This window comes from Herpailurus yagouaroundi, unplaced genomic scaffold (genome assembly GCF_014898765.1).
Source record: "Herpailurus yagouaroundi ecotype Mexico unplaced genomic scaffold, PumYag 29, whole genome shotgun sequence".
Classification (NCBI taxonomy): Eukaryota; Metazoa; Chordata; class Mammalia; order Carnivora; family Felidae; genus Herpailurus; species Herpailurus yagouaroundi.
The window spans coordinates 104,077,020-104,098,681 of NW_024412377.1; the positions used below are offsets into that span (position 1 = coordinate 104,077,020).

At 40.1% G+C, this 21,662-nt stretch overlaps 1 protein-coding gene across 3 annotated transcripts in view; it reads left to right on the forward strand.

Annotated features, from left to right (window-relative positions):
• The window catches only part of AK6 (adenylate kinase 6), a 16,871-nt gene extending 4,658 nt beyond the window's left edge, over positions 1-12,213 (forward strand). For 2 of the 3 annotated variants that reach the window (XM_040451555.1, XM_040451557.1), the window contains exons 3-5: positions 7,435-7,493; positions 7,594-7,739; positions 11,752-12,213. In XM_040451555.1, the coding sequence (XP_040307489.1) occupies positions 7,435-7,493; positions 7,594-7,739; positions 11,752-11,944 (398 nt within the window). In that variant the 3' untranslated portion in view covers positions 11,945-12,213. Of the gene's footprint in view, positions 1-7,434; positions 7,494-7,593; positions 7,740-10,995; positions 11,048-11,751 lie in introns of all 3 variants that reach the window. The other variant, XM_040451563.1, reaches the window with a different exon arrangement.
• Positions 12,214-21,662: the final 9,449 nt, after the last annotated feature.

Consider the following 21,662-nt stretch of genomic DNA (forward strand, 5'->3'; position numbering starts at 1 on the left):
CCCCCCCCCCCCCCCGCTCCTGCTGCTCCTGGGATTCTCTGCCCCTTGCTCACTTGCCTTCCCCGCAATATCTTTTTTTCCCCAGTATCCTTTTTTGCAGGTCAGTTTTGTACATCTTAGCTTTGTCATATTCTTGATGCTATAAGTATCATGCTCATATTTTTTTTCAGTGTTTTGAGAGAGTGCGTGCGTACACACTCAACTAAGAGGCAGAGAGAGAGAGGGAGAGAGAATCCCAAAGAGGCTCCACACTCAACCTGGAGCCTGATGTGGGGCTCCATCCCATGACCATGAGATCATGACCTGAGCCTAAACCAAGAATCAGATGCTTAACTGCTGAGCCATCCAGATGTCACTCATGGTGATATTTTAATCCAGGTCTGGTATTTATAGTTCATAAAATTTAGATATTTGCTGTTGTACAAGGCTAGTCAGTCTCCCCATTTTATACCTATATAAAATCTGGTTTTCTTCCTTTGCCTGTTGAATTTGACAAGTGATTTCACAGTCCCATACAGTTGTCAGTTTCAGTCTTCCAGTTTCTCTTAGCCACTGACTTTAACATTTCTAAATGTAATGAAGTTGCTATATAATTTATCACGAATAGTATGAGAGGAATAATAACACTAGACAATTGGTTCCTGGTGTACTTGTACTCAACACTTTTAGCCAGTGTATGTACACCTAATGGAGTATATAGTCCCAAATGTCCTCTGTATTTTATTGATGAGATTGTTTCATAAGATAGAATCTAAGCCTTGGGTTCCCCCACTTCTCCCATAACGCCAGATAAAGGATTTCTGGTCTCTCTTAACATGGTGTTAGATAAAGTACTCTATAGGGTTTTTCATAATGTACCAGATTGTTCTTTTCTACAGATGCTATTTGAATATATCTGAAAATCTTAACTAGAAAATATACTGAGACCCCTACCTTTTCATTTTTCTCAAATAGTGATGTATTTTAAGAGAAACCATGTAATCATCTGTAAAGGAGTGGTTCCCAACTAGGTGTGATTTTTGCCTTTCAGGGGACTTTTGGCAATTTCTGAATACTTTCAGTAGTCAGGACTGGAGTGGAAGCCAGGGATTCTGTTGAACATCCCACAATTCGCAGAATAACCCTCCGTTCCCATAAAGGAATTATCAAGCTCAAAACGTCAGTATTTGAGATTGAGAACCCTGCTATAAAGCAATAAGACCAAAAACAACCCACTTGTTTTAAATAAATCTGTCTAAATAGAATTTATTGCCATTCTAGTAACCTGTTGAGTTGCTATATCATTTGTAAGAGACTTATGCCATGTGGAACCAAGGTAGGAAAAATTAGGTAAGGAATTAAGCTTAATAAAATGGGGAGTCCTAAATATGGTATGGCTAAGAATGCTTTTTTACCCTGTTACTCCAGGCTCAGATTCTTACTTTCCCTTATGCAATCACTTAATTACTTAACAGCGTCCTTAATTTTCCTGCCACAAGTTTATCAGTCTTCAGCCTCCCCAGGATCCCCATATGTCTAGACAAAGTGATATAATTCTATTAATGTTGGGTCCATTTGGAACATTGTTATGCATAGCTGAGCCCTCAGCGCTTAAAATCTTGATCTCTTTCTAATCCAGGAGTTGACAAACTGCTGTTTTTTATAGAAACCACATTAGCTGAAGACTAGCGCACGAAGCATGAAGTGTTTGCTATCTGGCCTTTTACAGAAAACGCTTGCTATCCCCGCTCTAACCTCTTTATCCCATTTTTTTTCCTCCACTGGAAGCCACCCCTGGAAGGCTCTGAAGCTAACCTCCCTGGTGGCCCCTCCAACACTGCTCTCTCCCAGTCTGCATGTGATCCTCCTACATACACATCTTCCCCCATAATTTCACTGCAGCTGTATTGTAGTTTTGCCCCTCCCTTTAGTAATCTCATTCACTCTGGACTAGTTACTCCCTTTTAAAAGAGCCCAGTTTCGGGGCACCTGGATGGCTCAGTCGGTTAAGTGTCCAACTTCGACTCCAGTCATGATCTCACAGTCCGTGAGTTTGAGCCCCGTGTCGGGCTCTGCTGACAGCTCAGAGCCTGGAGCCTGCTTCGGATTCTGTGTCTCCTCTTCTCTCTCTGCCCCTCCCATGCTCATGCTCTGTCTCTGTCTCTCAATAATAAACATTAAAAAAATTTTTTTTTCAAGATCCCAATTTCTAGACACCTACTAAAGGTATCACCTTCTTGACAGTTGCCAGACCTTTTCACAAACTAAAACATTTAAGAAGCACATGCTCTGAAATCCTGACTACTTGCTTATACTTGATTCTTGTTCCCCTCGCATAGAAACACAAACATGCTAACACAGATCCACTTGCCCCGTAAATCTTGGTGGTTTGCCTGAAAAATCCCTATGGTATCCCTATCCTATTTTCAAGCTCATTTCTCCTAAATCTCCTACTCTTTAGTATCTTTTCCTCTTCTATGCCATTATTATGTCCTTTATAAAGAAGAGGGAGAGGGAATAAACAAGACTTGAACTTTTTCTGATAAAGTCCATCATCTGTAATGTATGGATTATGAACTGGTTTGAGTTTACCTTTAGCCTTACCTGCAGCCACTCCCCTAGGTTCCCTTCATTCTGCGCACAGTGCGCTTGTTCCTCACTGGGAATTGACCCCCAGGTCTTTACAAGTGCTGTTCCCTTTACCTGGAGATGCCCTTATCTGCCTTTTTTTTTTTTTTTTTTTAATCTTCCTTTTAAACAACTCTTTAAAAGACCCAACTCAAGGGGGGCGCCAGGGTGACTCAGTTGAGTGGCTGACTCTTGATTTCCGCTCAGGTCATGATCCCAGGGTTGTGGGATGGAGTCCTGCGCCAGGCTCTGCACTAAGCGTGGATCGTGCTTGAGATTCTTAAAAAAAGAGAGAAAGACCCAACTCAAATGTCACATCTTTGGTGCTCACTAACCTCTAAGTAGGATTTATTGTGCTTTTCTCTACATAAAAGGTCAGGTATCAAAGCACTATATCTTTCTAAACCAATTAGCTTCTTGTACTAATTGCATTACAGTTATAAGCTTCTTGTTGGATTGAGGTAAATGTAAATTTTTCAAAGTAAGAAATCGGGGTTGGGGAGGGGGTGCCTGGCTGGCTGAGTCTGTAGAGCATGGGACTCAAGATCACAGGGTTGTGAGTTCAACCCCTACATTGGGCATGGAGCTTACTTAAAAAAAAAAAAAAAAAAAAAAAAACAAAGAAATCTGAAAATGTTTTAAATATTGGCAATAGCAACGAAATAGTTAGCATCCAACATCATTAAAGAACAGCTTTCATGTGAGTATAAACTCTAGGAGGGCAGTTAAAATGTAATGATTTTATTGCTTGACTAACAACAGGTAGGAATATCTTTTGAGGTAAGAACTTAAGCCATTTAACTTTGGCCCCACAATTTGTTTTCTGCAACTAACTTTAAATCATAAAACTTTGTTGAGAAAATTGAATTTTCTAAGCTTTTGGTAGGTTAATCAATTCAAGCCTTTTTATCGTTTCTAGATTAGGATCCTGTACTTAGCTCTAAATTTGACTTCCAACTGAAACTTTGTAAAGTGGCATACATAAAAAAATAATAAAGTAGCATACGTTTTTCCGTTTTTTTCAGAAATTTGAAATGAACTTTTTTTAAATGTTTTTTTTTAACTTTTTTTTTTTTTTTAACATTTATTTATTGTTGAGAGACAGAGACAGACAGAGCATGAGCAGGGGAGGGGCTAGAGAGAGAGAGAGACAAAGGAAGCAGGCTCCAGACTCTCAGCTGTCAGCACAGAGCATGACACGGGGCCCGAACCCACGAATCGTGAGATCATAACTGGAGCCAAAGTCGGATACTCAACTGACTGAGCCACCCAGGCACCCTTTAATGTTTATTTTTAAGAGCTAGAGGGCACAAGTAGGGGAGAAGCAGAGAGAGGGGGACAGAGGATGCCAAGTGGGCTCTGCACCGACAGCAGAGAGCCTGACGCGGTACTCGAACTCCCGAACTCAGAGACCATGATCTGATCCAAAGTTGGATGCTCAACTGACTGAGTCACCAGGGACCCAATGAAATTTGAAATGAACTTTAAAGGATTTTTTTTTTTTTTTTCTTTGAGAGCAAGCACAAGCCGGGGAGGGGCAGAGAGAGAGGGAAAGAGAGAATCCCAAATAGGCTTTGCTCTGCCCGTGCAGAGTCCAATGCAGGACTTGATCTCACAAACCATGAGATCATGACCTGAGGTGAAATCAAGAGCTGTACGCTTACCTGACTGAGCCACCCAGCCGCCCCTAAAATGAACTTTAGAATCCATTTCTCCATTCCCTATGGTACAGGTTATAATTATCACTCAGCTAAAATTCTGCAGTAGCCTTGATCTGGTATCCCTGTTTCTGGATTTGCTTCCTTCTTATTCTCTATGGAGAAACCAAAATAATTTTTAGAAATTTGTAATTGATCCTGTCATTTCAGGCTTAAAATGTTTTAATGATTTTACTTTGCCTTAGGTTACGTCTAACTCTGCAACCCTTTTTGATCTGGCCTCAATTTACCTGACCCTTTATCACCTATTTTATACATAGTCTAAGAAACTTTCCCTCCCTTGAGTCTTGCCCTCTTAATTCTCTCTGCCTTTGAATATTGTTTTTCTCTGTTGAAAATAGTCATCCCTCCCTTTTTTCCCTAGGTACCTGCTTCAAGTCGCCACTTAAAAGTCACTTTTTCCAGGAAGCCTTCCCTAATGTTCCACTTTTAAAGTATTATCCTATTATAATTTCCAGGTTACTTTGTCCTCTCTAATTTTATTATAAACTCTTTAAGGGAAAGACTACGTTTGCCTTCTTGGTCATTGTGCTCATTATTAAATCCTTATTATCCCTACAGGCACTTGTACATGGTAGGTATTTGATAGGTGTTTTTTGAAATGAATGTTTTAAAGGTTGGATTACACTATTCAACTACATTAACATGATTTAAGAAATCCTGCATTTCAGCATTGCGGTATAAAGACTTTAATTCTGACTCAAGATAGGATATTTTTTAACGATTTCACTAGTCTTGAGAGTTAAGGATTTAAAATATGAAGGAACCTCAGTATTTATCTACTGCAGATTCCTACATAGTATGGAATCAACAGTAGGTATTAGATTTTGTGCATTGTAAAAATAATACACCAAAAAAGTACTCCAAATCCTAATTTATTTCCATCTTTTGTATTTCTGATCTTTGGCCCTATTACAACTTTGAATTCTGCTTTTTATGTTTTACCCTTTGTGTCATAAGCATTTATCATGTGTGACCTAGTCCATACTACATAATACTACCTAATATTTATTTTTTTAACTTTAATTACATAATATTTCATCAAACTAGTAAACCGAGATTTAAGTTTTTCCTATTGTTGAATGTTTATCACTTAAAATTTTTTCTGGCTAGAAATTAAATGGTAGAGGAAATCTATGAATGGGTATGACATTTTTATTTTTAAAATTATTTTTTAAATGTCTTCTTTATTTTTAAAAAATTTTTTTTCAATGTTTTTTATTTATTTTTGGGACAGAGAGAGACAGAGCATGAACGGGGGAGGGGCAGAGAGAGAGGGAGACACAGAATTGGAAACAGGCTCCAGGCTCTGAGCCATCAGCCCAGAGCCCGACGCGGGGCTCGAACTCACGGACCGTGAGATCGTGACCTGGCTGAAGTCGGACGCTCAACCGACTGCGCCACCCAGGCGCCCCTGTCTTCTTTATTTTTAAGAGAGTGTGAGTGGGGAGGTACAGAGGGAGGGGGAGACAGAGGATCTGAAGCCGGCTCCATGATGACAGCATAGAGCAGGACGCACTGCTCAAACCCATGAACTGATGATCAGATCATGACCTGAGCCGAAGTTGGACACTCAACTGAGTCACCCAGACACCCCTAAAATTATTTTTGAAATACATTTCCAATTTATTATATACATATATGATTAATGCAACAGGCATAAAAAGGGTAATTTTAATTTATATCTCTTTAATAGCTGGGAAAGTCCAACATTTTTTCATCGTATGTTTATTAATTATTTTCATTGTGTGTGAATTCTTTTTGGTTAAGGTACGTATTTTTAATCTTGATTTTGAAGGTCATTATGTAATCTACATTTCAGGCCTTTGTCCTACTACAAAAATTTCTCCCAGTAGTTGTTTTTATTGCTACATTATTTTTCACTGAACAGAGATTTAGCATTTTATGTGTTTTAAAATGAACAAACTCAAATGAATCATTCCTTTACAGATTAAATTTTCCACTAATTGTCTTTGAATTAAACAATTGGCTCTTTAATCCAATTTATAGTATACAGGATTTAGATTATTTGTAAATCATTATCCAATTTTCCTAATACCAAGACAGTTTAATTTTTTTAGCTAGAGTATCTGGTAATTGCGCAGTAATCCAGGGAAGCAGATGACACAGGGAGGTGCTTGAGAGGTGCTCACATGGCCAGAATGAGTCCATACACTGTCCTGGCAGGACAAAAAGTTGCAACTGTCTCTGTGCCTCCCATTGACCCTCAGAACTACCCTTTTATTACTTCAGAACTCATGCTCATTTTAAACTAATTTCAACCTGGGCCAAAATATTGGAGGGAAAGATGTGGGAGGACTATAGCATGCTCTTACAGATGGCTCAAAGGATGGTCTAAGCCTTATTACATATTTCTTAGAGATTTAGGTGAGCATAGGATTATGTCTTACCTTCTAAAGCAAGACTTCCTTTGAAAGCCAGCTTTGATTTGTTGGAAAATTCTTACATGAGATTTAAATCTGCCTTCTTTATAACTGCCCATCATTCTTGTTTTGCCTCCTGAAATGTTTATTCGACCCATGGGTTTTGAGGATCCTGGAAATCTAGAAGTAAAAATACTGTTCAGGAGCACTTGGGTCAAACTGACTCTCCTTTCCCAGACCCCACGAAGATGGGACCTGTGTGACTGAGGGCTCATTTTTAGAATTGAGAAACTGTTGTTGCTTCTACTAAGTTCCATCTCCTTAGCCTAAAATATTTGATAATCTATTGTTAATGTGTGCGAGTGTCTGTATCCCTGTGTCCCCTCTTCCCACCAAATAGCTTAACAAAAATAATGCAGTCCTTTTCTATTAGTCCCACAAATTCTGAAATCATTCATTTTTTTTAGTTGGTTTCAATTTTGATAGCTAAAATTGTATCAGATATATTGCTATCCAAGTTTCCCTCTAGGTAAAATTCTGATTTAATCAGCATTGCTCTTTACATTTGGTGTCCGTGTGACATCTGCTGTGTGTTAGTGCCCTCTCTAGTCTCTCAAAGAGTAATTGATGGTATATTTCCTTTCCTAAAGTCTAAAATTAATTGAAAGTTACTGACAGTTACTTATAAAATACTAGTTTAATAAGCCAGTGTAAATCTCTTTTAGGGCAGTTATATGATGGCTATGATGAAGAGTATGATTGCCCCATTTTAGATGAAGATAGAGTAAGTACAAGTTTTTTATAAAGTATACTCCTAAAAATTTAATAGGAAAGTTGACTTCATTTTTTTTAAAAGGAGCATTCTTTTTGTCCCTTTCTTACAGGTAGTTGATGAATTAGAAAACCAAATGAGTGAAGGTGGAGTTATTGTTGATTACCATGGTTGTGATTTCTTCCCTGAACGCTGGTTTCACATAGTTTTTGTGCTGCGAGCAGATAACAGTGTATTGTACAAAAGACTTGAAACAAGGTAAGAAAGGAAAAACACTGAATTCTTAAAGTATGATATAACCCTTTATTCAGATTCCTGAAATTAGCCAGTACAACCATGATAAAGGATTCCTTTCGAATATGTGACTATTGGTCTCTCATTATAAACCAAGTCTGTATGGTACCAACGCTCTGAATCTAAGAGAAAAAGATGCATTTGTACAACACAGGTAATAGTTTATAACTGAGTAAATGAATACTGCAACTGACAGTTTCATTAAATAAAATATACTGTCACAGCAACTCTATTTAGTCATGTTTCCTTAATGTAAAACCTTCCTGGGAAAACAACCAAGCCAATAACATACTCTGACTCCTGAATGTACATTACCCACTCAAAGTATCTGCACAACATGAATGGGAAAGTTTATGAAAAACTGACAAGATAAATCAACATTTCCAACCTTTAAAATATATTTTGAGTTGGTCCCTCAAAGAGAGCATCAGACTTAATCCAGAATAAACAAAAAAGAGGAATTTTTATGGGAAACATTTTTCCACTGTCTTTTGAGTCAAGCTGTAGGAAAATGGAGGTTCTAGAGGATCTATGGGGCAATCTCAGAAGGAACGCTTCAAAAGTTTCCCTGAGTTCAGGTTTAGAATTCGTAGTTCTCCATGACAGTAGTCAGCTCTGACTAACCATCACTGCATAGGATACTTGTAAAATCCTTACACCAAGGAGTATAGTAGCAAATATATGGGGAAAGTTGGAGCTAGACCTAAAACCGTAATCGTCTTTTTTAGGCAGAGAAAAGACATTAACAGTGTTTTAACAGAGAAGTAATGGAGACCATATGGTACACATTCCTTTCTGCAAACCAAACAATTTAAATTTTTTATTAAAAATTATTGTTTTGGGGCACCTGGCTGGCTCAGTTGGTAGACCATGCAACTCTTGATTTCAGGGTTTTAAGTTCAAGCCCCATATTGGGTGTTGAGATTACTTAAAATCTGTAAAAGAAGAAATTTACTGTTTTGGAGCACCTGGCCGGCTCAGTCAGTGGAGCATTCTGCGCTCGATCTTGGGGTTGTAAGTTCAAGCCCCACCTTTGGTATAGAGATTACTTATAAATAAAATCTTAAAAAAAAAGATTTCTGTTTTATATAAATAGCCAAAGACTAAGATATGAAAAAATTTAAGAGAGCTTGTCTTGTTTTTAGCCATTGAAAAAGTTACAAAGTAATCAATCACCTTAAAAAAAATAATAGCTTTACTGAGCTAAATTCACATACATACAATTCACCCATTAGAGGTATACACATTTGTTTTTAGTATATTCACAGAACTATGCATCCGTTACTACAGCCAATTTTAGAAAATGTTCATTGTCTCCCTCCTCCCCAAAAACCTGTGCCCATTAGCAGTCACTCCCCATATTTCCTCTCAGTCCCCTGGCCCTAGGCAACCAGTAATTGACCTTCTGTCTCTTTGGATTTGCCTATTCTGGACATTTTATGTAAAAGAAATCTTACAGTACATGATCTTCTGTGTCTGGCTTCTTTTATTTAACATAATGTTTTCAGAGTTCATCTATGTTGCAGCATGTATCAATACTTTGTTTTTATCTACTTACCAGAATATAGACATTTGGGTCTTTTCCATTTTTTGGCTGTTGTAAATAATACTGCTGTGAATATTTGTGCCTGTGATTTTTTTTCAACGTTTATTTATTTTTGGGACAGAGAGAGACAAAACATGAACGGGGGAGGGGCAGAGAGAGAGGGAGACACAGAATCGGAAACAGGCTCCAGGCTCTGAGCCATCAGCCCAGAGCCCGACGCGGGGCTCGAACTCACAGACCGCGAGATCGTGACCCGGCTGAAGTCGGACGCCCAACAGACTGCGCCACCCAGGCGCCCCTGTGCCTGTGATTTTATGTGGACATTGTGTTCATTTATCTTGGATATGAAGTTTAAGAATGGGATTGCTGGGTAATAAAATAAACTCCATGTTTAACCTTTTGAGGAACCGTTAGACTGTTAGCCAAAGTGGCTGTACCAATTTGCCTTCCTAAGAGCAGTGTTTGAAGGCTCTAGTATTTCCACATCCTCATGGACACTTGTTATGTCTTTCCATCCATTGTAGCCATCCCATTGGGTATGAAGTAGTATCTCATTGTGGTTTTGATTTGCATTTCCTTGATCGCTAATGATATTGAGCATCTTTTCATGTACTTATTGCCCATTTGTCTGTCTTCTTGGGAGAAATAGCTCTTCAGATCCTTTGCCCAGTTTTTTATTGGGTTATGCTTCCTTCTTAATTAAGTTATGAGTTCTTTGTGTATTTTAGATGCAAATCCCTTATCAGATACATGATTTGCAAAAATTTTCTCTCATTCTGTTGGTTATGTTTTCATACAGTTAATCATCCTTCAGTAGTTCGATTTACTTTTTTTTTTTAATGTTTATTTTTGAGAGAGAGACAGAGTGTGAGTGGGGGAGGGACAGAGAGAGAGGGAGACACAAAACTTGAAGCAGGCTTCAGGCTCCATGCTGTCAGCACAGGACCAGATGCAGGGCTCAAACCTATGAACCGGGAGATCATGACCCGACCCGAGCTGAAGTCAGATGCTTAACTGACTGAGCCATCTAGGCACCCCATAAGTAATTCAATTTACTCTTGATTGTTACAAGGTTGAACTAATATGAATTTTTAAAAATCTTTTTCATTAGCTAATTAATTAGTTGGCTAATTTACATATCTGCCTAAAGATAATGTAAGTTAATTGTTTTTACATCTTTGGAATTGGTAAAGCACAGATACATCTATCTGTATGATCAAGTACCCAATTAGTATATAGTGTTCCTATCATAAGTATTTAATTTTTTAAAATATTTTTTATGTTTTGTAAAGTTTATTTATTTTGAAGAGACAGGGCAAGTGTGAGCTGGGAAAGGGCAGAAAGAAAGGGAGACAGAATCCCAAGCAGGCTCTGCACTGTTGGCACACAGCCAAACGTGGGGCTTGATCTCATGAATTGTGAGACCATGATCTGAGCTGAAACTATGAGTCAGACACTTAACTGACTGAGCCACCCATGCACCCCTAAGATTTTATTTTTTAACTAATCTCTACACCCAACACTGGGCTGGAACTTACAACCCCAAGATCAGGAGTTGCATGCTCCACCCACTGGAGCCAGCCAGGGGCCCCCCATAAGTATTTCATTTTTATACACTACCTCGTTGTTTTATCTGTCTATATCTTAATTCCTCTAATTTCTTTTGAAATCTAGGACCAAAGCTCTATACTTCTTATTTATCTCATAGCTCAATATCTGGCTTGAGGTAGGTAGATATGTTTGCTAATGGAATGGATGACAAATTTTGGGGGCCGAAATTAAGACAAACCTAAACATTGGATATTAGTTTTAACTTCTTGTCAAAAAAGCCTCTCAGGGCACCTGGGTGGCTCAGTTGGTTAAGCATAGGACTTGGGCTCAGGTCATGAGCTTACAGTTCATGGGATCAAGCCCTGCATTTGGGCTCTTTGCTGACAGTGCAGAGCCTGTTTAGGATTTTCTCTCTCTCCCTCTCTCTCTGCCCCTCCCCTGCTCATGATCTCTCTCTCTGTCTCTCAATAAACCGTATATATTTAAAAAAGTCTCATATTGGGGCGCCTGGGTGGCTCAGTCGACTTTGGCTCAGGTCATGATCTCATGGTTCATGGGTTCGAGCCCCATGTCAGGCTCTCTGCTGACAGCTCAGAGCCTGGAGTCTGCTTCAGATTCTTTGTCTCCCTCTCTCTCTTCCCCTCCCCTGCTCACTCTCTGTCTCTTGCTCAAAAATAAATAAACATCAAAAAAATAAATAACTAAAAAAAAGTCTCATATTTACAGGTGCCAGTCTATTTTATTTAAATAAATAGACTACAAGAAGTATTTTTGCATGATATTTCATGTATTTAAAAGTGTCCGGTTTCTCTTGTGTTCCTAAAACTCCAGTTAATGCCATTCATTTTGCTCTTTTTTTATCTTCTCATTGCCTTCCAGGGGTTATAATGAGAAGAAACTAAAAGATAATATTCAGTGTGAAATTTTTCAAGTTCTTTATGAAGAAGCATTAGCATCCTACAAGGAAGAAATAGTACATCAGCTGCCCAGCAATAAACCAGAAGATCTAGAGGATAACATCAATCAGATATTGAAGTGGATTGAGCAGTGGATTAAGGATCATAGCTCCTAAATTACAAGACTACTAGCCACTTTACAACCACTCTTGTTATATCTCTGCCATATTGAATAAATTGTCCAATTGTCGGTAAAGCTTTTTTATTAAAATTGAGCTGCAAGACTAGTAGATGGATGGCCTAAAGGTTTATGTGTGGGCTTTCTTTCTCCATGAGAAAGCAAAAGTCTCAAGTATAGTATATATATAATATCATTAAGGATTGATAGTAAAAACTGTTCATTTTAAATGCTTCAACAGGTAAAGAATAAATAAAACTGACCACATGGGTGGCTATCTTTTTTTTTTTTTTTTAACGTTTATTTATTTTTTTGGGACAGAGAGAGACAGAGCGTGAACGGGGGAGGGGCAGAGAGAGAGGGAGACACAGAATCGGAAGCAGGCTCCAGGCTCTGAGCCATCAGCCCAGAGCCTGACGCGGGGCTCGAACTCACAGACCGTGAGATCGTGACCTGAGCCGAAGTCGGACGCTCAACCGACTGAGCCACCCAGGCGCCCCAGGTGGCTATCTTTTAAGTTCATTGCAGAATAAAGTAAAAGTGATCCCTTAAAGTAAAAGTTAAGACTGAAGATAAAACATCAGAGTTTTTCATTTTTATTTCTTTGCTTAAAAAACAAACACACAGGGGCTCCTGGGCGGCTCAGTCAGTTGAGCTTCTGACTCTTGATTTCAGCTTAGGTCATGATCACAGGGTCATGGGATTGAGCCCTGTGTAGGGCTCCATGCTGAGTGTGCAGTCTGCTGAAGATTCTCTCTCTCTCTCTCTCTCTCTCTCTCTCTCTCTCTCTGCCCCTCTCCCCCGCTCACCCCTCCCCCATCTCAAATAAACACACACACACACACACACACACACACACAAAGAAATGGTAATACTTATACTCTACAAAAACTGGAAGGTACAAAAGGGTATCCTGGAAAGGTAGGTTTCCCTTCCAGGCCACCCCTTATTCTTCAGCCACCCCAGATCCCCTCCCTTTAAGAAGTAATGTTTCTGGTTTCCTAAGTCTCTTTTGGAGAGATTTTATGCCTGCAAAGTATGTATGTTTGTGTACTTTATTTGCTTTAAGCATATGGTAGCATATTATATACACTCTTCTGTATCTTCTTATTTTCATTTAATATATTTTGGAGAGTGTATCATCTCATACAGACCTCCCTATTCTTTCAAATTAAGATAAAATTTTACTTTATGTGTTTTTTAAAATTTTTATTTATTTACTTGTTTGTTTATTTATTAAGAGAGAGAGCGTGGGGGCCCTGGGTGGCTCAGTCGGTTAAGTGTCCGACTTTGGCTCAGGTCATGGTCTCGTGGTTTGTGAGTTCAAGTCCCGCGTCGGGTTCTGTGCTCACAGCTCAGAGCCTAGAGCCTGCTTTGGATTCTGTGTCTCCCACTCTCTGCCCCTGCCCCCCTAAAGAAATAAATAAATAAACCTTTAAAACAAACAAACAAAAAAATAAGAGAGCACAGGGGAGGGGCAGAGAGGGAGAGGAAGAATCTCAAGCAGGATCTACACCCAGTGCAGAGCCCAGCATGGGGTGGGGCTCGATCTCATGCCAATGAGATCATGACCTGAGCCGAAATCAAGGGTTGGACGCTTAACTGAGCCACCCAGGTGCCCCCCAGTTTGTCATTTTAAAGTGCATAATTGGGTGCGTGGGTGGCTCAGTTAAGTGTCTAACTCTAGGTTTCAGCTCAGGTCACAATCTCACATTTTGTGGGTTCGAACCCCACATTGAGCTCCATGCTAAATGGCACAGAGCCTATTTGGGATTCTTCCTCTTCCTCTCTCTGTCCCTCCCCTGCTCACTTGCACTCTCTCTCAAAAAATAAACTTAAAAAAAAAGTGCACAACTAGCTGGCTTTTATTATACTCACAAGATTGTGTAATCATCATACTTCAACCATCACTATCTAATTCCATATGTAACGTTTTTATTACCCCACCCAGAAAAAGTCCAGTACTGTTAGCAGTCACTTTCCATTTTTCCCTTCTAGTCCCTTGGAATCACTAGTTTACTTTGTCTGTATGGTTTTGCATATTCTGGGCATTTCATATAAATGGAATCATACAATATGTAGCCTTTTATGTCTGGCTTCTTTGACTTAGCGTATTGTTTCCAAGGTCATCCATATTGCAGCCTCTACCAGTAGGTACCTCATTCCTTTTTATCAAGTAATATTCCACTGTATGTACCACCTCTTGTTTATCCATTCCATCATTTGCACAATTGGGTTGTATCCTTTCTGGGTCTTATGAATTATGTTATGAACATTTGTATACAGGTTTTTGTGTAGATGTAGGTTTTCAATTCTTGGGTATAGAGGGAAATTTCTGGGTCCTTTTGCAACTGAGTTTAACTTTTTGCGAAAATACCAAACTGTTTTGCAAAATGGTTGCATTACTTTACATTCCCCTCCCCCTGTCTACGTAGTAGGGATCTAATTTCTCCACATCCATGCCAGTACCTGCTAGATGAACACTTGTTCATCTAATAGCCATCCTGTGCATGTATAGTAATATTTCATATTAGTCTTGATTTACATTTCCCTGATGACTACTGATGTACCTAGTAGTCATTCATACATCTTTGGATCCCTAATTTTTTTTAAGTTTTATTTAAGTAATCTTTACATCCAATGTGGGCTTGAGCTCACGATCCTGAGATTAAGTCACATGCTCTTCCAACTGAGCCAGCCAGGCACCCCTGGATCCCTAATCTTTTTAAAGTTTGCACATAAGTCCATATAGGAGTGCTATGATTGGTTTAATCTGTCCCCTACTGATAGACTTTTAGGTTGTTTTCAGCTTTTTACTATTACAATGTTGCCAAGAATGGTAAGAAAGAAGGGTACCTGAGAGGCTCAGTTGGTTAAGCCTCTGACTCTTGATCTCAGCTCAGGTCATGATCTCATGGTTCATTGGATCAAGCCCCACGTCAGGCTCTGCACTGACAGCAAGGAGCCTTCTTGGGATTCTCTTTCTCTCCCTCTCCGCCCTTCTCCTGCTCACACGCTCTCTCTCAAAATAAATAAACTTAAAAAAAGGGTAAGAAAGAATAACATGTATATTACATGTATATATTACATGTATCTTACATGCCAAGCACTCTTAAATACATTTCAGACGAGATCGGGCGCGTTCAGGGTGGTATGGCCGTAGACTTAAATACATTTCAAAAGTGAACTCTATTAATCCACATGATACCATCTGAGGTAGGTATTATTATTTCCATTTACAGGTGATGGAGACAGGGCACAGAATGAAGTGACACAGTCAAGATCACAGCTAGGAAGTATCAGAGTCAGGAGTCTATCTTAGCAGGCTCTTACCCATTAAGTTATACTGCTTAATGTACATGGAACTTGACACATGAGTAAGTTTATCTGTGCAGTAAATTCCTGAGTAAATTGTAAGCAAAGATAACATTTAGTAGATTCATTTTAATAATCATATATTGCCTATTATATACATGCAAGACTCCAACCAAATAACTGGTGGGAAAAGCCTCAAGTTCTTGACCTTCAGATGATCATAACCTAGTATACAAGGAAGATATACATACAAATGGACCCTTTAGACAAATCAGGTAGACTGTGGCAAATGCCCTACTGGAGATTCTAACATAGAGAATAAAAGAGATAACTGTTTCCTACTATGAATATCAGAAAAGGATAAATGCTATAGGATGCAGGGCTTTGAGGATGAGTCTAGAGGTAGAGAAGAGAATTACTCAGACTAAGATAATAGCACATAGGTGCTATCCAGTCAAATCACATATAAAATGAGGATAATTACATCATAGGGCTATTGTAAGGATTAAATAAACAGTGTTTGGCACATACTGTTATTATTTTTAGTAATATTAATGGCTGTTTTGAGAAGACAATGTTCTTTTCATTACTAGAATTCACTAAATTATCAAGTGGTTGCTAATTATCTTAACAGTAAAACTGACTCAAAGATTTTCCTTCAACAGAAGGGAGATTATTATCTAAAAGGGAATCTAGGGGCGCCTGGGTGGCTCAGTCGGTTAAGCGGCCGACTTCAGCTCAGGTCATGATCTCACAGTCTGTGAGTTCGAGCCCCGCGTCGGGCTCTGTGCTGACAGCTCAGAGCCTGGAGCCTGCTTCCGATTCTGTGTCTCCCTCTCTCTCTGCCCCTCCCCTGTTCATGCTCTGTCTCTCTCTGTCTCAAAAATAAATAAACGTTAAAAGGGAATCTAATACAGAGCTATACACCTTTTGGGAATTTTAATTAAATATTAATTGGAGAGGGAAGATGGCGGCGTAGGAGGATGCTGGGCTCACCGCGCATCCTGCTGATCACTTAGATTCCACCTACACCTGCCTAAATAACCCAGAAAACCACCAGAGGATTAGCAGAACGGAGTCGCCGGAGCCAAGTGCAGACGAGAGGCCCACGGAAGAGGGTAGGAAGGGCGGCGAGGCGGTGCGCGCTCCACGGACTGGCGGGCGGGAGCCGGGGCGGAGGGGCGGCTCGCCGGCCAAGCACAGCCCCCGATTCTTGCTTGCAAAAAGCGGAGGGGCCTGACGGACTGTGTTCCGACAGCAAGCGCGACTTAGCGGCTGGGAGGTCATAAGTTAACAGCTCTGCTCAGAAAGCGGGAAGGCTGGAGGACAAAGGGAAGGAGAGCTGCTGAGCCCCCGGACGACAGAGCTCAGTTTGGTGGGGAACAAAGGCGCTCGCCAGCGCCATCTCCCCCGCCCATCCCCCAGCCAAAATCCCAAAGAGAACCAGTTCCTGCCAGGGAACTTGCTCGCTCAGCACAAACACCCAACTCTGCGCTTCTGCGGAGCCAAACCTCCGGCAGCGGATCTGACTCCCTCCTGCTGCCACAGGGCCCCTCCTGAAGTGGATCACCTAAGGAGAAGCAAGCTAAGCCTGCCCCTCCTGCCCCTGTGCACCTTGCCTACCCACCCCAGCTAAGACGCCAGATCCCCAGCATCACAAGCCTGGCAGTGTGCAAGTAGCCCAGACAGGCCACCCCACCCCACAGTGAATCCCGCCCCTAGGAGAGGGGAAGAGAAGGCACGCACCAGTCTGACTGGGGCCCCAGCGGTGGGCTGGGGGCAGACATCAGGTCTGACTGCAGCTCCGCCCACCAACTCCAGTTATACACCACAGCACAGGGGAAGTGCCCTGCAGGTCCTCACCACGCCAGGGACTATCCAAAATGACCAAGCGGAAGAATTCCCCTCAGAAGAATCTCCAGGAAATAACAATAGCTAATGAGCTGATCAAAAAGGATTTAAATAATATAACAGAAAGTGAATTTAGAATAATAGTCATAAAATTAATCGCTGGGCTTGAAAACAGTATAGCTGACAGCAGAGAATCTCTTGCTACAGACATCAAGGGACTAAGGAACAGTCACGAGGAGCTGAAAAACGCTTTAAACGAAATGCATAACAAAATGGAAACCACCACGGCTCGGATTGAAGAGGCAGAGGAGAGAATAGGTGAACTAGAAGATAAAGTTATGGAAAAAGAGGAAGCTGAGAAAAAGAGAGATAAAAAAATCCAGGAGTATGAGGGGAAAATTAGAGAACTAAGTGATACACTAAAAAGAAATAATATACGCATCATTGGTATCCCAGAGGAGGAAGAGAGAGGGAAAGGTGCTGAAGGGGTACTTGAAGAAATAATAGCTGAGAACTTCCCTGAAGTGGGGAAGGAAAAAGGCATTGAAATCCAAGAGGCACAGAGAACTCCCTTCAGACGGAACTTGAATCGATCTTCTGCACGACATATCATAGTGAAACTGGCAAAATACAAGGATAAAGAGAAAATTCTGAAAGCAGCAAGGGGTAAACGTGCCCTCACATATAAAGGGAGACCTATAAGACTCGTGACTGATCTCTCTTTTGAAACTTGGCAGGCCAGAAAGAGTTGGCACGAGATTTTCAGTGTGCTAGACAGAAAAAATATGCAGCCGAGAATCCTTTATCCAGCAAGCCTGTCATTTAGAATAGAAGGAGAGATAAAGGTCTTCCCAAACAAACAAAAACTGAAGGAATTTGTCACCACTAAACCAGCCCTACAAGAGATCCTAAGGGGGACCCTGTGAGACAAAGTACCAGAGACATCACTACAAGCATAAAACATACAGACATCACAATGACTCTAAACCCATATCTTTCTATAATAACACTGAATGTAAATGGATTAAATGCGCCAACCAAAAGACATAGGGTATCAGAATGGATAAAAAAACAAGACCCATCTATTTGCTGTCTACAAGAGACTCATTTTAGACCTGAGGACACCTTTAGATTGAGAGTGAGGGGATGGAGAACTATTTATCATGCTACTGGAAGCCAAAAGAAAGCTGCAGGAGCCATACTTATATCAGACAAACTAGACTTTAAATTAAAGGCTGTAACAAGAGATGAAGAAGGACATTATATAATAGTGACAGGGTCTATCCATCAGGAAGAGCTAACAATTATAAATGTCTATGCGCCGAATACCGGAGCGCCCAAATATATAAAACAATTACTCATAAACACAAGCAACCTTATTGATAAGAATGTGGTAATTGCAGGGGACTTTAACACCCCACTTACAGAAATGGATAGATCATCTAGACACACGGTCAATAAAGAAACAAGGGCCCTGAATGAGACATTGGATCAGATGGACTTGACAGATATATTTAGAACTCTGCATCCCAAAGCAACAGAATAGACTTTCTTCTCGAGTGCACATGGAACATTCTCCAAGATAGATCATATACTGGGTCACAAAACAGCCCTTCATAAGTTTACAAGAATTGAAATCATACCATGCATACTTTCAGACCACAATGCTGAAGCTTGAAATCAACCAAAGAAAAAAGTCTGGAAAACCTCCAAAAGCATGGAGGTTAAAGAACACCCTACTAACGAATGAGTGGGTCAACCAGGCAATTCGAGAAGAAATTAAAAAATATATGGAAACAAACGAAAATGAAAATACAACAATCCAAACGCTTTGGGACACAGTGAAGGCAGTCCTGAGAGGAAAATACATTGCAATCCAGGCCTATCTCAAGAAACAAGAAAAATCCCAAATACAAAATCTAACAGCACACCTAAAGGAAATAGAAGCAGAACAGCAAAGGCAGCCTAAACCCAGCAGAAGAAGAGAAATAATAAAGATCAGAGCAGAAATAAACAATATAGAATCTAAAAAAACTGTAGAGCAGATCAACGAAACCAAGAGTTGGTTTTTTGAAAAAATAAACAAAATTGACAAACCTCTAGCCAGGCTTCTCAAAAAGAAAAGGGAGAGGACCCAAATAGATAAAATCACGAATGAAAATGGAATTATTACAACCAATCCCTCAAAGATACAAACAATTATCAGGGAATACTATGAAAAATTATATGGCAACAAATTGGACAACCTGGAAGAAATGGACAAATTCCTGAACACCCACACTCTTCCAAAACTCAATCAGGAGGAAATAGAAAGCTTGAACAGACCCATCACCAGCGAAGAAATTGAATCGGTTATCAAAAATCTCCCAACAAATAAGAGTCCAGGACCAGATGGCTTCCCAGGGGAGTTCTACCAGACGTTTAAAGCAGAGATAATACCTATCCTTCTCAAGCTATTCCAAGAAATAGAAAGGGAAGGAAAACTTCCAGACTCATTCTATGAAGCCAGTATTACTTTGATTCCTAAACCAGACAGAGACCCAGTAAACAAAGAGAACTACAGGCCAATATCCCTGATGAATATGGATGCCAAAATTCTCAATAAGATACTAGCAAATCGAATTCAACGGCATATAAAAAGAATTATTCACCATGATCAAGTGGGATTCATTCCTGGGATGCAGGGCTGGTTCAACATTCGCAAATCAATCAACGTGATACATCACATTAACAAAAAAAAAAGAGAAAAACCATATGATCCTGTCAATCGATGCAGAAAAGGCCTTTGACAAAATCCAGCACCCTTTCTTAATAAAAACCCTTGAGAAAGTCGGGATAGAAGGAACATACTTAAAGATCATAAAAGCCATTTATGAAAAGCCCACAGCTAACATCATCCTCAACGGGGAAAAACTGAGAGCTTTTTCCCTGAGATCAGGAACACGACAGGGATGCCCACTCTCACCGCTGTTGTTTAACATAGTGCTGGAAGTTCTAGCATCAGCAATCAGACAACAAAAGGAAATCAAAGGCATCAAAATTGGCAAAGATAAAGTCAAGCTTTCGCTTTTTGCAGGTGACATGATATTATACATGGAAAATCCAATAGACTCCACCAAAAGTCTGCTAGAAGTGATACATGAATTCAGCAAAGTTGCAGGATACAAAATCAATGTACAGAAATCAGTTGCATTCTTATACACTAACAAGGAAGCAACAGAAAGACAAATAAAGAAACTGATCCCATTCACAATTGCACCAAGAAGCATAAAATACCTAGGAATAAATCTAACCAAAGATGTAAAGGATCTGTATGCTGAAAACTATAGAAAGCTTATGAAGGTAATTGAAGAAGATTTAAAGAAATGGAAAGACATTCCCTGCTCATGGATTGGAAGAATAAGTATTGTCAAAATGTCAATACTACCCAAAGCTATCTACACATTCAATGCAATCCCAATCAAAATTGCACCAGCATTCTTCTCGAAACTAGAACAAGCAATCCTAAAATTCATATGGAACCACAAAAGGCCCCGAATAGCCAAAGCAATTTTGAAGAAGAAGACCAAAGCAGAAGGCATCACAATCCCAGACTTTAGCCTCTACTACAAAGCTGTCATCATCAAGACAGCATGGTATTGGCACAAAAACAGACACATAGACCAATGGAATAGAATAGAAACCCCAGAACTAGACCCACAAACGTATGGCCAACTCATCTTTGACAAAGCAGGAAAGAACATCCAATGGAAAAAAGACAGTCTCTTTAACAAATGGTGCTGGGAGAACTGGACAGCAACATGCAGAAGGTTGAAACTAGACCACTTTCTCACACCATTCACAAAAATAAACTGAAAATGGATAAAGGACCTGAATGTAAGACAGGAAACCATCAAAACCTTAGAGGAGAAAGCAGGAAAAGACCTCTCTGACCTCAGCCGTAGCAATCTCTTACTCGACACATCCCCAAAGGCAAGGGAATTAAAAGCAAAAGTGAATTACTGGGACCTTATGAAGATAAAAAGCTTCTGCACAGCAAAGGAAACAACCAACAAAACTAAAAGGCAACCAACGGAATGGGAAAAGATATTTGCAAATGACATATCGGACAAAGGGCTAGTATCCAAAATCTATAAAGAGCTCACCAAACTCCACACCCGAAAAGCAAATAACCCAGTGAAGAAATGGGCAGAAAACATGAATAGACACTTCTCTAAAGAAGACATCCGGATGGCCAACAGGCACATGAAAAGATGTTCAGCTTCGCTCCTTATCAGGGAAATACAAATCAAAACCACACTCAGGTATCACCTCACGCCAGTCAGAGTGGCCAAAATGAACAAATCAGGAGACTATAGATGCTGGAGAGGATGTGGAGAAACGGGAACCCTCTTGCACTGTTGGTGGGAATGCAAATTGGTGCAGCCACTCTGGAAAGCAGTGTGGAGGTTCCTCAGAAAATTAAAAATAGACCTACCCTATGACCCAGCAATAGCACTGCTAGGAATTTATCCAAGGGACACAGGAGTACTGATGCATAGGGGCACTTG